The sequence below is a fragment of the Lipotes vexillifer genome, unplaced genomic scaffold, assembly GCF_000442215.2.
Source record: "Lipotes vexillifer unplaced genomic scaffold, Lipotes_vexillifer_v1.1 scaffold1705, whole genome shotgun sequence".
NCBI classification, from domain to species: domain Eukaryota; kingdom Metazoa; phylum Chordata; class Mammalia; order Artiodactyla; family Lipotidae; genus Lipotes; species Lipotes vexillifer.
In genome coordinates this window covers 53,185-72,886 of record NW_006795211.1, presented here as the reverse complement: position 1 = coordinate 72,886, position 19,702 = coordinate 53,185, and the positions used below count along the sequence as shown (strand labels likewise).

Below are 19,702 nucleotides of genomic sequence, written 5' to 3'. Positions count from 1 at the left end.
CTAGAATAATAGCAATTTTTCCTGTTTTGTGTGTGGAATGTTCTTTGAGAGTAAATGAAGCAATAAGATTAATTGCGTTGAACCCAGTCTTCGAAGAATCTAGGCACTCATGTATGTCCTTAGGACATCTGGCTTAATGAATCTTTACCCTCCTAAGGCTGTTTGGGAAATACTTTCTTAGGAGAGAATGTCTCAGACCCAAAGCACATAATGTGTAGTTCGTAATCAGATTTTAGTTTCAGTTTATTTACTTTTGTATGGTAGCTTTTTCTTTTCTTTTTTCCCTTTCCCCTTGGTTAGAGATAATCAAGTGTCTTATAGTACAAATATATCATAATAATCTTACTTTTAAAAATGTTTGCAGTGGAAGTATGCGAGACCTAACAGCACAAGTGACTGTAACAGCACAATTCCCAGAAGTGACTATCCAAGCCCTTGGAGAAGATGAAATAACATTAGAATCTGTGCTTTGTGGAAAGTTTGCTGCAGGTAAAATAATGTTGCTGAAAATTTAGCAACATTATTGCTAAATTTAATAAGATTAATAATAAACATATATTAAGATGATTAATATTAAGCATATATTGCAGTTCCTTTAATGTGGAAGAAAAAAAACAACTGCTTAGAGTGGTCTTATATAACTATATTACATCTGCAACTACATATGTATTAATTTCTACCTACTTGAGCACATTTTCATTGAATCTCTTGGGGTATTATAGTTCATTTTTCCTTTTTGCAATACCATATATTTTATATCTCTTAGTATTGAGTATCTGCATTTGGAAAGTAGAAATGATACATGGCTGGTTTTCCTTTATAATTAGTAAGTTTTATCGGTGATGAGTTTAGATTAGAACCTCAACAGTCTTATGAGTAGAAAAACCTGATTGTAGTGCCCTAGGTGATACAATATATTCTGAAAGTCTTATTTCTTAATTCTATTAATCTGAACAAGATCTTAATGATAATGATGTTTTACATTATATAATACAGCAGCGAATTAGACCAGAGAAGCCATTAAATTATGGATTTCAGTCTAGTGAAATATATTGCAGAAGACTTTTCTGAAAATGAATTTTATAGCCATCCTGCTTAGCAGGAAGACAACAAAACATATAGATCAGTAATTTAGCTATTTATAGTGCTATTCTCTTGAATATTGAAGGTAATAACAGTACTACTCTTACATACTAGGTACTGTAACAACTTTTCATTGAGGTAACTACTAGGTTTCTCTAATTAGGCACTATTCTATGTAACTGAGAATCAAATAGGTTAAGTAACTTGGTCCCAGTTACACAGAAAGCAAGTGGCAAAAATGAGCTTTGAACCCATGCATTCTTGGTCCCCACTGTGCCATGCTATTTTTTTTTAAACTCTTTAGTCTCTCTCAGCTATAATCTAGTATATACAGCTATTTATATGGATGCATGGTAGACATCACAAATTTAGTAGTAAAAATTAACATCATTCATCTAGCTTTTCAAGGGAAAATTCAGGGTCTAGTTCTTGATTTTTCTGTATTACTCACCTCCCTATATATTATTCATCAGCAAGTAAATCCTTTTAGTTCTGCCTCTGAGATGAATCTCCAGTCAATCCACTTTTCTCTATTCATGGCCACCAACCAAGCATAAGGTACCATCTCCCTACTTCTGCTCTGGTCCCACTTTATTGTCCATTCTCTGCTTAGCATCTGGACTAACATTTAAAAATGTAAATCAGATTGTCACTGTCCTGCTTAAAACCCTCCAGTTTCTTTAGATTGCGTGAAGAATAAAATCCAGACATGACTAGTCAGAGGCCAAGAAGGGCTTCTGATATTTCCTGTTATTATACTGGTTATGTCTCGTCTTCTCAGATTTTGAACTCTTCAGTGACAGAATCATGAGTTATACTTTTATAATTCCCATAACACCTAGTTTGACTCTTAAGGTATAATGTAGTAAAAATATGAGTTTGGGAGTTAAACAGACTTGCCATCCACTTCTGGCTCTGGTATTCGTAGCCATGTGGGTTTTGGGCAAGTCATTCATTCATACAGTTGTATGAAAGTTTAGTTGCCTTATTTCTGTATTGAGGTGTAACAAGGAGTAAGTGAGATAATGTATTTAAGCATATAACATGGTACTTTTACTGAATGGTTACTTTATTATTATTGCATTAGTAGTTGTTCAATTTATTTTACTAATTAGAGGACCACTCTTCTGTAAATGCTTAGATTTCAGTTTGGAGATAATGAGCTGTATATTATTTATGTAAAAGAGCTAACTGCTATTTAGTTTTGTTGTATATATACAATATTAAAATAAGCAACATTTTTGTTTTTTTTCTTCTAGGGAAAAATGGACTTGCTTGCTTGGCTTGTGGTCCACAACTTGAGGTAGTAAACTCTCTAACAGGAGAGAGGTTGTCTGCATATAGATTCAGTGGAGTGAATGAACAGCCTCCTATAGTCCTAGCTGTGAAAGAATTCTCTTGGCAGAAGAGAACTGGATTGTTAATTGGATTGGAAGAAGCAGAAGGGAGTGTTCTCTGTCTTTATGACCTTGGTTTATCAAGAGTGGTTAAAGCAGTTGTTCTTCCTGGAAGGGTAGGTACTGCTTAAGACATGTGGACATTCTGCTTTCAAAACCGAACCCCTGCTGGTTACATGGGTGTGTTCACTTTGTGAAAATTCATTGAGCTATATACATTTGTAATTAGATTACTTTTATGGAAGTTTGTTGTTTTTCATTAAAAAATTTAAAATAAAGAGGTTAAGAATATATTATCAAAGCAATATAACATTTAAAATAAAACTTTCTTTGGACAAAGAAGATGTGGTGTATGTATATATATACACACATATACACACAATGGAATATTGCTCAGCCATCAAAAGGAATGAAATAATGCCATTTGCAGCAACATGGATGGACCTAGAGATTATCATACAAAGTAAGTCAGAAATATTAGAAAGTCTAATGTTTAGACTAAAATATTTCAGTGTATCGTATTTTAGACTCCACATATGGTATCATTTATATGTGGAGTCTAAAGTATGATACAAATCAACATATCTATGAAACAAAAACAGACTCAGAGATAGAACAGACTGTGGTTGCCGCAGGTGGGGTGGGGGTGGGGGAGGGAAGGGATGGGAGCTTGATATTCACAGAGGCAAACTATTATGTACAGGATGGATAAACGACAGGGTCCTGCTGTATAGCGCAGGGAACTGTATTCAATATCCTGTGACAAACCATAATAGAAAAGAAAATGTGTGTGTATATATATATAAAGAATATATATCTATGTATATGTATAACTGAGTCACTTTGCTGTACAGAAGAAATTAACACAACGTAAATCAATGAAATTTAAAAAAAAATTAAAATACAGCTTCCTTATTCTTGGTTAGAAAATTACAGAGTAAAAATAGTGATGACATGTAGTGTTCTTATATATGAAAAGTATCATCTGAGTTTTGTTCTTACATCCAGTTGTGTTTTATGGGGATACCAAAAGTTTATAAAAATATTATATTCATTACTATGCCACTTTTTCCTTGCCTGTTTTTTCTCTTTTAATTTGAGACTGTAGCCTTGCAGCAATATGTAAAATATGTCTTTATTACCATTTAAGATGTGAATAATATATTTAAATAGTGAGTTCATTTATATTCACCATTTATTAATTCTAACATATGTATGCCTTGATATGCCAGGCATCTTATCCAGTAGTAATTATAGAAGTTCTTTGAATTTAGGTTGTTTCTTCAGCAGATTTATTACTGCTCTTTTTACATGGTGAGAAAATGTATACACTTACAAATACACACAGACAAAAATCATGGAAGAGTAGAATTCTTTTTCTACCAGTGTGAAAGAAGTATGCACTTTACACACAAAAGTATGTGTAACTATGTATGCATGTATATATATATGTAATGTATATTGTCATAGAGTAGAATTTTTAAAGTTAAAAGGGAGCTTAATGACAAAATAATAATGTTTTTATAGTGAGGAAGCCAACCCAGTGGGCTAATGTGGGGTCTGAAGTAATTTATAGCCTGGTATCTTATATGAACTTGTCAGTGATGGTGATTTTAAAGACAGAATTATTTGGCAATTTATTGAGTGCTTACTGTAAATCAAGCTATGTGTTAGATTTTGGGGGTGAGTAGATGAATTGAACTTGGTCCATGCTGTCCCAAAAGGCTTGTAGTCTAGTGGGAGAAGACAGATTATAGGGTGATAGCATAAATATAATAAGTGCTTTGATAATTTTAGCACTTGGAACGTGGAGAACACCTGGATGATTTCTGTTCAAAAAGGTTGGACATTTTAGGCAAAGAGACCAAAGTGTAAAAAGTCACAGAGTATGGAACATTTGGAAAACTAATGTTTAGAATGGCGGGAGAGAAGGGAAGGAGGAAGTGGGTGCCAGAAATGGTGAGGATTGAGATTGTGAATGGCCTTATTTGCAGTTAGGGGCCTCCTCTTAAAGTCTGTGGTGAAATCATTTTAAATTTAAAGTGGAATTGTAGTGTAAAAAGCTATTTGGTTGGGGTAGTTCAGGTAAATAAGGATGATGGGCTGAACCGAGGAAGTGACATAAGAAATGGAGAAGATGGGACAGATTCAAAGTAGATCCAGAGGTAACGTGGACAGGACTTGTTGATCATTTGGATAAGAGTAATTGAGAAGGAATAAGAATTAGATAAATTATCGGTTGCTTAATTGGATGAATGGTTGATATCACATGGAATATAGGGGAAGGAAAAGGTTGGGAGAGGAGTGATAGATACCTTCAAAAGGAGTTCAGTCAACTAGCTCTTTTTTGGCTAGGGCACAGTATCCCCTCTTAAATTTGCTTTTAACTGCCTCACTTTAAAATTAATTAAGGTAGCATTGTCGATAACTTCATGTATAGTATTTATATGAGGAATGCAAACAGATCCCTTACCCTTCACTGAAGGAATTAAAGAGAACATGCTTTAGTATTTATAGACATTATTACATAATTTAGAAAAGGAAGACAATCCATTAAATTACAGCTTTCAGAATTAGAAACACTAAGGAATGTTTTGTGTACTGATGAAATATTGAGAAAGCCAGGGTTTTGTCTGTAATAATAAATTACAACCTGAAACAAATTTTAACCTTACATTAACACATAAACCATTGATAGCAAATTTCCTCTTTTCTTTCTAGGGTATTCATCAGTATTATAGTAGAAATCACCAAATACTTAATTATGAAATATCATACCTAATTAATTTTTGTGAATTAATAAGAAACAGAAGGAAAGCTAAGTGTAAACTAAAATACAGACTATTAGGTACAGACTTTAAAATTTGATTCATGAGATGAAGAGGAAAAATACAACTCCATAATGTAGCTACAGTATGATTTTCTTTAAGTAATTTCAGTCCTTGTTAAATGTCAGTGATCCAGTTACTGCCAAAGCTTTGTGTGAAGTCCATTATAATGTAGCCCTTTTAAAGAAGGTTAGACCTCTTCAGGCTTTAGGGCATAAAAAGGACCTTTTTAAAAAAGTGTGAACAGTAAATTTATCTGGAATGATTTATTTTTAGTCTTCCTTAGAGAAGAGGCTATATACTTATACAGTAGCTGGTTAAGAGTTTTAAAGTGAGAAAAATCTAGGTTTCAGTTTTATACTTAATGACTGTGTGACTTGAATAACTCGGCTATTCTAAGCCTCAGGGTGTTTCGTCTTTAAACAGAGATATTTATATATAGCCTGATATCAAAGGGTTATTGTGAATTGATTAGCATAATGCCTGGAATATAGTAAAGTCTTGATAAACATCAGTTATTATTCCAACTGCATCATGTAATTCTTGTTATATCTGAACATTTCATTATGTTATTCAGATTTGCAAGTATCAAATGCAGATTTATGATTCTGTATTGGAAAATGTTAACATCTGTATAACTAATACCTGCTTTAACCTCAAAATTTGTTGTGTTTTCTCACTTTGTATAAGAAAAGCAAATGATATATTCTGCTTTCTAGGTAACAGCTATTGAACCTATAATTAATCATGGAGGAGCCAGCGCAAGTACTCAGCATTTACACCCAAGCCTGCGATGGCTTTTTGGTGTGGCAGCTGTGGTAACTGATGTTGGACAGATCCTTCTTATTGACCTGTGTTTGGATGACGTGTCATGCAGTCAGAATGAAGTAGAGGCATCAGGTAATTAATTAGTCATTCTTTGCTTGAAACCAGAAATTAAGCACCTGAGTATTCTGATGCAATGGATTGATTTTTTTTTTTAATAGTCAAAAAATGTTATATAGAAACTTCTTTATGTATCTTTTCTTAAAAAAATGTTTGCTCCTATTATTTTGGGCACTATGGAGATTTTTTTGCATGAGTTATTCTACTTTATTGATGAAGTGTTTATAGACTAGGTCTTGAAAGAGATAGGGGTATGTTTCCAGATATACACTTGAATAATATATTCAAGTTATTAAGTAAATGCCAGAAGAAGGTCTGAAAGGTATAAAATCTTGTTCCTACAGTAAGCCCAAGATAGAAATAAAGCAATAAATAACAGTAATTTAAAAGTCTTCCCTTACAAAATAACATCCTAAAATAGAACTAACGCTACTTAAGTGAAGAGAGATAATTTTCCCCCTTCAGTACTAATGCATATATTTATAAATCTACTCCTCAAGTGTTTTTTGTTTTGTTATTTTTGTGATTTATGAAACTCTTACTTGATTGGTTTATGTAGGGAGGAGAGCTAACCTAAAAACTTCTAAAAATGTGTGTATGACCAATAAAGTTTCAGGAAAGGACTATTCCTTGAGGACCTTCTTGATTTTTAAAATATTCCTCTTGGGACTTCTGGTGGTTCAGTGGTAGGGAATCCGTCTTACCATGCAGGGGACTCGGGTTTGATCCCTGGTCGGGAAACTAAGATCCCACGTGCTGCGGGTCAACTAAGCCCATACCCTGTAACAACTGAGCTCAGGCGCCTCAACTAGAGAGCCTGTGTGCTGCAAACTACAGAGCCCACATGCCCTGGAGCCTGTGCGCCACAACTAGAGAAGAGAAAACCTGCACGCAACAACTAGACGGAAGCCCGTGTGCCTCAATGAAGATCCCGCGTGCCGCAACTAAGACCCGACACAGCCAAAGATAAATAATATAATAAATAAATAAATAATAAATCTTTAAAAAAAAATAGTCCTGTAATATTAGTGCAGATCTGTTTATTTATGGATCAGCTAAGAAACAGATACAAATAATCCGTATTTTGTCCCGATTTATAATGAGTATAACTAATAAGAACTGTTGGTATGTAATAAAACTGATTAAAACTGCAAGTGGTAAAAATTATGTTTGACCAGAAATTAACTGAAGAACCAGATTATCTGATCAAAATTTAAATCTGCAAAATATGACATGAAAAAGTTTGATTTGGTAGAAATAATGGCCACACATGCACTTAAGGAAAAAAAAATTCTCATAGTGATGGAAACTGTACCTGGAAATTTGATATGTATTAAGATCTGATTGATCTTAATAAAATCTCGGGTAAAGTTGAAATGAAAAGAATTGATTAGTATAAATAACAGTAACTAAAAGTGAATTTGTAGAATATTAGAAATGATTTAACTGCTCTTTGTAGAAAATTGATGAAGGAATTAGTCTTGATGGAGTTTTGTTCCAGAGTGTTTTGTAGATGATATCGCTATAGGTCTAAGGCTAATTAAAATACCTGTATTCATAATTAAAACTCTTCAGATCAAAATAGTAGAGTTGAAACATGCTTTATTTCAGGAGTCAATAGTTAGTAGTTAAATTCAACACAAGGGTAGTTTTATAATGAAACTCTGGATTGTAATCAAAGATCAGAATCAGTTTCTCAATTCTGAGAATTAGGAAGCCATTGAATTTTATAGCATACAAAAAGTTGAGTTTTGGGGTTTAATGCAAAATTAATTTTTTGTTTACAGAAGTAATTTATAATTACAGCTATTTAGACTGTAACACACACACAACATAGAAAATGAAGTTCCTAACATGATAAACATATTATAAATACTATTTTGCAACTTTTTCAAACTTAACAGTATTTCTTATACATCTTTCCATATCAGTGCATACAGAGTCTACTTTATTCTCTTGAATAAGTTTACAGTATTCCATTTATTAACTAGTTATTTTGGCAAAATGTAATCACTTGCTGTTTTCTGGGGGGGAAAATCAGAAGTAGAATGGATTAGGAGGGTAATCATTCAAGTACAATGTGATAGGATTTTTTCCCCCTTCATAACAGCATTGAGGGAATCTGCTCTTGCACAACAGTTATATCAACGAATGGGCCTGAATTTTTTTTTATTTAAACATTTCAAACATCTTCAAGTAGATAGACCAGTATAAAAATTCCCACAAACCTGTTACCTAAATTCAAGTCAGTTTTCAGAATTTACCCATATGTGCATCTGTTCTCTTTTATTTCCCTTTTCCCCCCTTCTCTCTCTCTCTTTCTTTTCTTTTTTTTATTTTTATTTTTGGCTGCACCGTGTGGCATGTAGGATCTTAGTTCCCAGACCAGGGATCGAACCCTTGCCCCTTGCATTGGGAGCACGGAGTCTTAACCACTGGACCACCAGGGAAGTCACCCTTCTCTCTTTTTTTTTTTTTTTTTTTTTTTTTTTCCTTGCGTTATGCGGGCCTCTCACTGTTGTGGCCTCTCCCATTTGCGGAGCACAGGCTCCAGACGCGCAGGCTCAGCGGCCATGGCTCACGGGCCCAGCCGCTCCGCGGCATGTGGGATCCTCCCGAAACGGGGCACGAACCCGCGTCTCCTGCATCGGCAGGCGGACTCTCAAGCACTGCGCCACCAGGGAAGCCCCCCTTCTCTCTTTTTTACTCTGTACTAATGTAAAGCAAATAACGGTTATTTTACTACATAATCATGATGCGGTTTACCACTGTTAACGACATTAAATATGGACTTAACGTTTGACGGTTTGCGTCTCATGTCTATTAATTTAGAGCCGTCCTCCCTCTATCCTCTCCTTATTCATTTATTTATTTTTAGTGCCACTGACTTGCTGAAGATGTTAGTTATCTGGTAAAATGCCCCACATTTTGGAATTATCTGTGTGTCTTCATGTGATGTCATTTACATTTTGTATTTTCTGCAATTGTTAAGTTAGCTCTGATTAGATTGATTTAACACTTGACAAGTATACTTCAGAAGTGCTGGGTATTTCATAATGTATCACAGCAGGAGGCACATGGTGTCTTGTTTCATATTCAGTGATCAGTGGGTTCAGATGACGACAGCATGATCCATCAACCTTTGTACCAGTGGTTCTCGGGTGATTTTTTGCCCTCTAGATTTTTGGTCATATCTGGAGACACTTTTGGCCATTAATACTGGAGGGAGATGATGCTACTTGGCGTCTGGTAGATAGAAGCCAAGGATGCTGTGAACATCCTATAAAGCACAAGACAGCCCCCACAGCAAAGAATTATCTGACTCAAGATGTCAATGGAGCCAAGGGTGAAAAACCATACTTTGTTTCATCCATTGAGATTGTTGCCTAGGTCTCTTGTGTCATTAGGGCTGCAAAAAAAGATGATTTTAAAGTTCTGTTAATCTAAAGAATAATTTTCTGATTAACTAGGGCTATTTGTTCACCTTGAAATACAGTTTGTACAGAAAAGGGAGAATAAATGCTTATATTACTATTTCTTTAAGTACTCATTTTCAGAGTAAGAAGCTGGTACTCAGCTACTTTCAGTGTTTCAATTCATTAAGGTCTCTTGTAAGTAAGGAGGGCAGGAACTCATGGGGTTTTATATATTGTACTTAATGTGTTTTATTCATTTTCATTATTTTCTTCTCATGCTCAAAAATGTTCTGTTTTTGCTAACGAAGTCACCTTCATGTAGTCTGACACATCCCCTCAGATTTTGATAGCTTCCTAGATTTCTGGCACAGAATGTGCCAGGCTCATCTTATATATTTTCTGCTTCTGACTTGGAACCAGCCATTCTCCAAGGGGAATATTTAGGTTGTTAGTTGTAAATTTGAATAAAGAAACCATCAGCTTTATTTATGATTGTTAAGGAAATTGTTTAATTCTTTTAAAATAGTCTACTTTAGATAATATTTGATGTGTACTATGAGATTTTTAAGAAATTATACAATTAAATGTACTTTGAAAATTATAGCATTTAAAATAAAGGCGGTTATTTTATAGTTCAGTATGCTTCGTTATCACTAATCTTATTTTAATTGACCCCAGTAGTTTTCAGTTGCTGCTTGAATAATGGGCGACACACTTGCTTTTATGATGTTTATAGTTTGTTAATCTTACTTGTCTTACTCATTTATTTTGTTAGACCTTGAAGTTATAACTGGTATCCCAGTTGAAGTACCACACATCAGAGAAAATGTGATGCAAGAGGGACGCCATCTGTGTTTTCAATTAGTAAGCCCATCAGGAACAGCTGTTTCAACCCTTAGTTACATAAACCGGACAAATCAGCTTGCTGTTGGTTTTTCTGATGGGTATCTAGCTCTTTGGAATATGAAAAGCATGAAAAGAGAGTAAGTACAACTTTTTCTCTTCGATTATGTGATTATTGGTAATTTCTTTGTGAATGTAACTTGTTCTCAATTACTAATATTTAAAAATTAACATAAACAGGAAAAGATAGGATAAAGATTGAATGACTATGTAATTTTCCATTGCATTAAATTATAACTTTGTATAATAAAGGAGTGACCTAGCACATGAATTTAGGTTGATTCAGTGTATTTCAAAGGCATTTCAGGGAATTTCCTGGTGGTCCAGTGATTAGGACTCTATGCTTTCACTGCTGTAGCCCGGATTCAGTCCCTGGTCGGGGAACTAAGGTCCTGCAAGCAGTGTGGCTCGGCCGGGGGAAATAAAGGCATTGCAGTCATTGTGGTGTTCAATTTGCTAGTAACTATGACTATTAAGATAAACTACGTATTTGTATTGTATGAATTCCTTCAGAAGTACTTTTCTACATAACCATATGTGTAAGGTAGTTTAATAGTAGTAGTTCTGAGTTCACAGAAAAACAAAAGCTTTTTTAAAAAGTTACAAAATACTGTGTTTAAAATTTTTTATGCTGTCAAAAACTTCCCCCAAGTATAATTATATTGATACTTTTCTATTAATCTTTATGTTGTTAAAATTGCTGAGGAATTGACTCTCTATTGAGGGAGGTAAGGCACTATAGGTTTTAAGTCTAATCTCTGTTAAGAATTAAGTAGATACCTATTTGTCTCTTAAGTTGTCAATTTAATATTTATTTCTTCTTTTTTCTTCCAAGTAATATTGGAATATTTTCTTGAGTAATTTGTCTTGCAAATGAGTCAACAAAATATTCACCCTTCCAAACTTTCTGCTCAGTTTGTCTCACCAACAAATTGGTACCTACTTGGCTGTGTTTGGTTATAAATATTTACCAAGTTTGAAGTGAAGGAAAAAGAGAGAGGTAGAAAATAAAAAGATTCTCATCTATACCCATTTTTTACTGTTGGGTTCTTTGATGATATTAGAGTGTTACTAGCCCCTTAAGTAAACATTAACGGTCCTTGCACCTCCTCAAAGTCAAATTTTTCTGCAAAGTGCCAGAGATGAAGTGGCAGTGCTATTGCCTAGTAGCACCCTATGGGAAGTCCATCTCAACTCTCTTTGTTGATACCTTTTTATCAGCTCTTGTTTTTGCATAGCTCCCAAAGGAGTGCCTGGAGAACCTGGCTTTTACAGTGTTTTCTTTAGCACTATCATCCTTCACGGATCATGCTTTTCCAAAGGGTTTGTGAGAACTCTTCAGATTCTAACTCATTCTGTTGTCGTAATGGGGAAATTGACTCTAAACCCAAGCAGCTGAAATAGAGTGTTGTGGCAGTATTTCATCTCTTTCTAGAGTACCCGTTATTGGGGAGCAGTACATCGTGGCATACGTTTACACGCCTGGAAGGACTAGTTCACGCATGTGTATATGCATGTGCTTTAGTAATTTTAACCCTTCCCAGTTCTACCTGGGAGATGGGGTGCCATGCTCATTGTCTTGGTGTCTTGCACCCTGTGTATTTTTGAAGATACGACGATTGTATGAACAGCAGTTGCTCTAACCCAAATTCTTACATGAGGCATCTTCTTCCTTTTCGTGAAATTATAACTTAAAAGTATGAAGTGTACTGAGTTTTGTGCCTGTTGTAGATACTACACACAGTTGGAAGGTGGAAGAGTTCCTGTATATGCTGTCACTTTTCAAGAACCTGAGAATGATCCTCGTAATTGCTGTTACTTGTGGGCTGTTCAGTCTACACAAGATAGGTAAGTGTGATACATGTGGTTTTAAATATTTGTCAGCAATGGAGTAGCAGTTAATTTCTTTTGCAAAGCTTTGTACTGTGTTGTCTCTTTTTAGTGAAAGTGACATAAATTCAGTGAATTAGAAAGTGGTAGTTGAAATGACTTTAAAAGGGAAATGATTATTTCTGCATGTTTGAGTAATGCTTGAGATATCAGTAAGAAGAAATTGTGCTTACTTGACCTGTTTAGGTGTTATTTCAGAGAGTAGGCCAATACACATGAGTAGGCAATTTCTTATTCCTTAGGCAATTTTTATGGCCTTCTATGTTCTCTCATAAGAACATTTTTTCTCTTTTATAATCTCATTCCTTTTTTCTCTTTGTTGTGTATGCCTCTCTCATTTTTATGTATCTGTACTGTGTTCTCTAGTCCCTCTACTTGCCTTTTGCAGTATATTCCTAGGGTTAATTCAGTTAATTTTTCCATCTTTCATAAGCTTTAATTTTATTCCAGCTATAGCTTGTGAGAAATCTTTCCTTTCAATTTAATTTCAAACCAGTTAAGCTTGTTCATTTGCAACGCTAGGACAGTGTAAGTATTGATTTTCTCTTACTTTTCATTGGTGTTTAGTACTTTCTTTGATGATCAATGAAACAGTTAAGTCTGTGGCATAAATGACATGCTTTCATAACTGTTCCTAATACTTTCTCTTCCCAAGTCCGTACATGAATTGTGGTCAGCTTGGGTTTTTGTGTTAGATGTCTTCACTTTGAGGTTTTGTCTTACGCTTTAGTGAGTAAGTCAGTGAAGGAAGAATTAATTTGTCACTTTGTCAATCCTGGAGGAAAATAGAAATAAAAATATAGAGACAGCTATTGGGATATTCCTCATTAAGTGAAATCCGTATTTCCATCCATCTGAGTGTAATGTGGGCTGGCAGCAGCTTGAGTAATGTGCCTTGTGAAGGCTCCATGTGGTGAATGAGAAGGGACGTTTATCTGAACAATTTTTGTATCCCATTTATTTTTTCTTCCAGTATTGCCTAAGTAAAGCACACCTATTGAAGAAAGGGAGAAGGAATATTAGGTAAAGAGTTATAGTCTTAGGCACATAAGATGTCACCTAAAATATGCAAGCAACATAAGCTTTAGTTAATTAGAATCAATAAAGAATTAAATCAGTTATTATTTCAAAGGACTACGTTTTGTGAAAACAACCAAGTAAAACTAAATTCTTTACAGTGACCTCAGTTTTGTCACGTGCACTCAATATTGTATGCAGATTAAATTTATTTGGACAATAAAAGGTGCTTAATGCATTAATATGATATTCAGTATTTCTCCTTAGCTAATTTCTGTTTCTTTCAGTGAAGGGGATGTTTTGAGTTTGCATCTGCTTCAGCTGGCCTTTGGTGACAGAAAGTGTTTGGCATCAGGACAAATTTTATATGAGGTAAATGGTAATGGTAGTATGGGTTCAGAGTACCGGTTTGTTCATTGTTTGCCTGTTTTAAGTCTTTGTTTTAAGATACTGAGATATTGAAATGTTATTCTTCTATTCAAGTTAATACTGTATTCTTAATATAATGTGAAAAGTATTAGGTTAGGGATCAGGAGACTGGTATTTTACCACGGTAGCCACCTTAAAATCTTCAGGTGTCACTCTCCTCTAAAATGAGGGGATTAGACGAGACAAACCTGTGGCCTAATTGGTAGCCAGGAAAAATAACCCCCCTTTCTTGCTCTAAGATAACAAGCAGTAAGCCATGGGGTGACTTTATAGTCTTGTCACTTGCAATTGTAAAAGAGGGTAAATGCATCTAGCGTTTTATATGACTGTTTTTCTGGCTGAATTCTTGAGGAAATAGTGGGGTCCTGCTAATAGCCATATTTGGCTAGCCATCACATTAACTTCTCTAGGACAGGCTTTCTTAACCTAGTATTTGAGGGCATGTGTTTGGGTTTTAGGGAATTTGTGAAGCCCCTGAATTATGTGTGGCATCTTCATGATCACAGTGTCCGCGTCGTCCCTCCCCCCGCCCCCCCAATCCTCCAGTTCCACATCTGTGGATTCAGCCAATCTCGGTTCAAAAATATGCGGTGGGGGGGGGGGGGAATTCCAGAGGGTTCCAAAAAGCAAAACTTGAGTTTTCCGTGCCACATCAACTATTTACGTAGCATTCACATTGTATTAGGTATTATAAGTAATCTAGAAATGATTTAAAGTATATGGGAGGATGTGCGTAGATTATATGCAAATATTACTCCATTTTATATGAGGGACTTGAGCATCCACAGATTTTGGTATCCGAAGAGGGTCCTGGAACCAGTCCCTCATGGACAGCAAGGGACAACTGTATGCATTTTTCTGGGGAAAAATTCATAGCTTTTGTCAAATTGTTACAGGGATCAGCGAACAAAAATTTAAGAACTACTGTTTTAGAGCAAGAACTTCAGTGAAAACACAGAAGTAGGTTTGCTGGTCTAGAGTATACGTATATATAATTTTAATGCTTAGGTCCAGTTTACCCCCGCAACCAGTAGTGCGTGAAGGTTCCCGCGTTCAGTAACAGCTTTAGAAGATTTCTTGGTAATTATTTTTGGGAGAGTAAATTTAGTCTTTTATTTGTGTTTTATGCTATATAAAATTTTAGAATCCTTTTCAATAATTTGTTCTCTTCAGTCTTTTAACTTTTTTGTTTTCTTTGTACTGTAAGAAAACTCTTTTGGAGAACATTTAATTTTAGAATGACTCTTTCCTAGAATCCTATTAGGATATAGATTGCTGTACATTTTCTATTTCAGGGGTTAGAGTACTGTGAAGAAAGATATACACTGGACCTCACAGGTGGCATGTTTCCTTTGAGGGGCCAGACTGGTAATACCAAACTGTTGGGATGCCAAACTGTAGAGAAATTTCGATCTCATGGTGACAGGGAGGAAGGCATGAATGAAGGTTGGTTAAAAGTACTCTTATTATATATCATGTGAATACTTGATTTAAGATTTATCTTGATTTAAGATATATGGCAGATATTGTTTTCTGTAGTTCATTGGAATACTAATTGTGGAATATATTCAGGTCTGTATGAGATATGAGGTATGTCTTGCTCTCCAGATTGCCATGTGTAGAACTCAAGAATTGAATAGATTAAGAAAATGAGGAACCCTTGTATTTTGATCCAGCTCTCAAAACAGACAGACATGCAAAAAAAAAAGGTTTCTAGTTGTAACTAGTATGAATAGTCTCTGAATAGTCTCTGAATAATGTTTACCTCTGTGTTTTCTGAGACGTATACAGCAAACGTGCTTTGGTTGCCTTGAATTTTTTTTCTCCTTTAGTGTCATTCCTTCTTCCTTGTAAACATCCTGGCATAGTGAAAATTGCATAGATCTTAGAATCCAACCAACATGGATTCAAGTCCCAGCTCTGTCACTAGTTGTAACCTTTCATAAATTATTTAACATTTGTGACTGAGCCTCTTGTTTCCTTACCTGTGAGTGGAATAATACATTTATACCTTCTGCAAAGGGTCGGTTGTGGGGATTGAATGTGATAATGGGATAGTTTTATTTAGTTCTGGGAATGCTCCGTGGGGCCCTGATTTTGTTTGTTCTTATTGGGATTCATTCTCATGGTTAGCTCATTCATTCCAGAGATTGCCTCTGTCCTAGTCCCCGCATCTATATTTGTGATCCATTCTTCACATCCAACTAAACATGTCAAGACAGAACTTATCAAACCCTGTCTCTTATTCCCCACTCACATCTTCTTTTTTATATTGCCTGTTAGTTGTGCCTCAGATTTTAACTTTCCTCTTTCCTTCTATTGATCTCTTAACTTTGTTCCTATCCTTCTAGGCCAGCCACCAACTAGGTACTTATGTCCCCCCACCCCACCCGTTACCATATAGCTGGATCAATCCTCAACTAGAATTCTTCTAAAGAATTAAGCCCTAAAGCCTAAAGGCATCCATTTTAAGTATTGATATTCTCTGGTAGCGGTGACATATTCATGGGAGAATTTTCATTCAAATCATTTTCTACTTTTCTACCTACAATACCTCAAAGTTGCCAATGAGTACTTTTTAATAAGGTCTTCTTGAAATAGAAAAACAGTCAACATACAAGTGAATGAATCTCTTCTTATAGAATAAATAATAGAAATGTGTCTTGACAAATCAAATCAAATATGAATTAAGCCTCTTAATTTATGAGAAAGTCTTGCTCTAATTTTATTTGGGGGATTTATTTTGAGATTATTTATTCTATTTTTAAAAATTATCTTCTTTTCTTTTAGCTTTGTCTCCTGACACCAGTGTTTCAGTCTTTACTTGGCAGGTGAATATATATGGACAGGGAAAGCCTTCTATATATTTGGGGCTTTTCGACATAAATCGTTGGTATCATGCACAAATGCCAGATTCGTTAAGGTATGATTTCTCTCTCTCTCTCTATGTATATATGTATGTATGTATTTATTTATATATACATATATAGGAATTTTTATGTGTAGCAGTTCACTGACTTGATAATTGTGTAAAATTTTCTTTTAGATCAGGAGAATATCTACATAATTGCTCTTATTTTGCATTGTGGTCACTGGATTCTGTTGTAAGTAGGACTTCTTCACATTACATCTTGGATATATTAGTACATGAGAGAAGTTTAAGTCGAGGAGTTCCTCCTTCATATCCACCTCCTGAGCAGTTTTTTAACCCAAGTACTTACAACTTTGGTATGTATTTCTTTAACATTACCTTTTGAGAAAAATAACATGCAAGAGTATGTGTTTGTATTTGTACTGTGTGTATATAGTGTATTGTTCATTTCTCATTGTTATTAGTTAATATATGGATAACTTAGGAAGTTAACTTGATATATACACACAAGAAGTGTAGTGTTTATATGTTTTATAGAGAAATTATCACTATTTTGAATTTGCTAGAAAAGGTATTAACTATTTCATATTAAGTGCACTTGTGATAAGGTTTGGTATCTTGTTAGGATAGAAATACGTGGACAAATTACTTAAAAATTTATTTTATGTAGTAATTCCATACCTTGCCTAAGAATCTGTTATTAGGATAAATTTTATTGTATTAATACCATCCCAAATATAATATGTAAGTGGACTTTTTTTTTTTTTTTTAGATGCCACTTGTTTGTTAAACTCAGGAGTTGTTCATATAACTTGTAGTGGTTTTCAGAAGGAGGTAGGTAACAAATGACAATTTGGACAGAGTGTTTCTTCTTGAACTGAAGTCAGATCATGGATTTAAACTTTACTTAGTGTTATTTATATAAACTATTGTTTCGTGTTAAAAGGTAGCTTCTGCTAGGTTTGTGAGATTAGCAGCTAGTAGCATCAGTTACTGATGGCAACCTTCTAGGTTCTAAGGTATTGGGATGTTTTTAGCAGCTTTATATGGATGTTAGCTCCTGAACCCCAAGCAAAAGTAAAGCAGTGCTTTACTGCATCCCTTTTTCTCCATCCTCTTAATTCTCTTCCTTCTCAGAAAGCTTATGGGTAAATGAAGTAATGCAAAGAAGATAACTAGCACAGTGGCACAGTGACTGGCCCAGAGTGGGTTATGACTGTATGTTGAAAATACTTTTCCAGGAAAACACAAAGTGGCAGACCCTTTAAATGATAATTAGCTAGATGTGGATGAATGCCATATTTATACTTCATATCAGATCTCTTTCACATTAGACCAAGAGGAATAAACTGCAAGATTTTTCTTTTGTGTATTAAGTTTGTTAAGATCTGTTACCAAGTCTGTCAGCTTTATAGAAGGTAACAGGGTTACCTTACATATAAACAACTTAAAATACCCTTATCAGTAGTATTATTTGTAACTAGCAAGCATTGGTTACCTCAAGAACCTATAAGCACTTTTCCCTGCAAGAAGTACAGAAATGTAGTCTTCCACAATTTTCATTCAGTGCCTTTGAGTTTTATTCAAAATGTTAAGTGTAAAGTAGGGTGATGAGTTTATTAGTTATTCTTAAATTTGATTATTTGAATTGAATAGTGACTGATATTAATCAATCTGTTATAGACTTTGACTTTTTTAAAGAAATCAGGACCATCTCTCAATGAAGTCATTCCTGATAGTTACAATCGATGTCTTGCGGCTGGCCTTCTCTCACCAAGACTTATTGATATTCAACCTTCCAGTTTAAGTCAGGTGAGAGATTTTTAACTCTGTTGTTTCTTTTGGATCACATGTTATTAGCTTTCTATTATAACAAGAATCTATTAGATAATTTCTAAAAAAGTAGATTAAGTAGTATAATGCCAATTCTGCAAGTCAGTAGCTGTGGTTCTTGGGTTTGGCTTGAAATTCATACTTGTAGGACCCAATAGGCCTAACTTGCCACCAGGTCTATAGGCTAGGAAACACATCATGGCTGCATCAGGCATGTCATGAGTAGAAGTCATTATAACAGTCGAGGGGCCATTTTCTAGCTTAGGTGCAAGAGAATGAGACCACGTGAGTGGAAACCATCTTGACTTAGGTGAATCTCACAGTCTATAGCCACAAATTAGGGTTCCCAATATCAGCTTCCCTAGGAACTCATTAGAAATGCAAGTTCTTGGTTCCTGCCCTAGAGCTACAGAATCAGAAACTCCAAGAGTAGAGCCCAGCAGTCCGTATTTTAATAAGCCCTTGAGGTGATTTGTGATGGTTTGAGAACCACTGCTCTGTAGAAACAAGTGTCTTGTGAAAGCTTCTTAGTGAAGATTCCAAGTTCCTGTAAAACACAAGACAGTTATGGGAGTCAGACTTAGTCGTGGAAGCCAAAATCTTAATTTCCTAATGGATCCATAAATTAAAATATTGTAAAATCCACTCAAAGTTTTTATAGTCCCAATACATTTTACCAGTCAGATGACATTCTTAAACAGTGTTGCCAAAAAAAAAGAAAAAAACAGTGTTGCCTGGTGGTAACTTATAATTCACATTTATTTAAACTTGGTGTTTGCTAGTAAAATGTGCTTAAAGAAAGTAAACCGGGCTTCCCTGGTGGCGCAGTGGTTGCGAGTCTGCCTGCCGACGCAGGGGATGCGGGTTTGTGCCCCCGTCTGGGAGGATCCCATGTGCAGCGGAGCCGCTGGGCCCGTGAGCCATGGCTGCTGGGCCTGCGCATCCGGAGCCTGTGCTCCGCAACGGGAAAGGCCACAACAGTGAGAGGCCCGCGTACCGCAAAAAAAAAAAAAAAGAAAGTAAACCAATCCCAGGTCCTCTTCCTGTGGAGCAGGAGAAAATGTTTTATTAACTTTCCCCTCAAGTAGTGTTGGAATTAAGTTATTTAAATAATTGCAGGTATGTAACATAATGAATTGTTAGGGAAAG

The 19,702-nt window shown here is 35.2% G+C and overlaps 1 protein-coding gene across 1 annotated transcript in view; it reads left to right on the top strand.

Annotated features, from left to right (window-relative positions):
• The first annotated feature begins 366 nt into the window (after positions 1–366).
• Positions 367–19,702, top strand: part of AHCTF1 (AT-hook containing transcription factor 1) — a 68,303-nt gene continuing 48,967 nt past the window's right edge. The window contains exons 1-11 of the mRNA XM_007467524.1: positions 367–489; positions 2,343–2,596; positions 6,028–6,208; positions 10,385–10,592; positions 12,244–12,360; positions 13,707–13,791; positions 15,144–15,294; positions 16,639–16,771; positions 16,895–17,076; positions 17,493–17,554; positions 18,404–18,532. Of these exons, the coding sequence (XP_007467586.1) occupies positions 372–489; positions 2,343–2,596; positions 6,028–6,208; positions 10,385–10,592; positions 12,244–12,360; positions 13,707–13,791; positions 15,144–15,294; positions 16,639–16,771; positions 16,895–17,076; positions 17,493–17,554; positions 18,404–18,532 (1,620 nt within the window). The 5' untranslated portion in view covers positions 367–371. The remainder of the gene's footprint in view (positions 490–2,342; positions 2,597–6,027; positions 6,209–10,384; positions 10,593–12,243; positions 12,361–13,706; positions 13,792–15,143; positions 15,295–16,638; positions 16,772–16,894; positions 17,077–17,492; positions 17,555–18,403; positions 18,533–19,702) is intronic.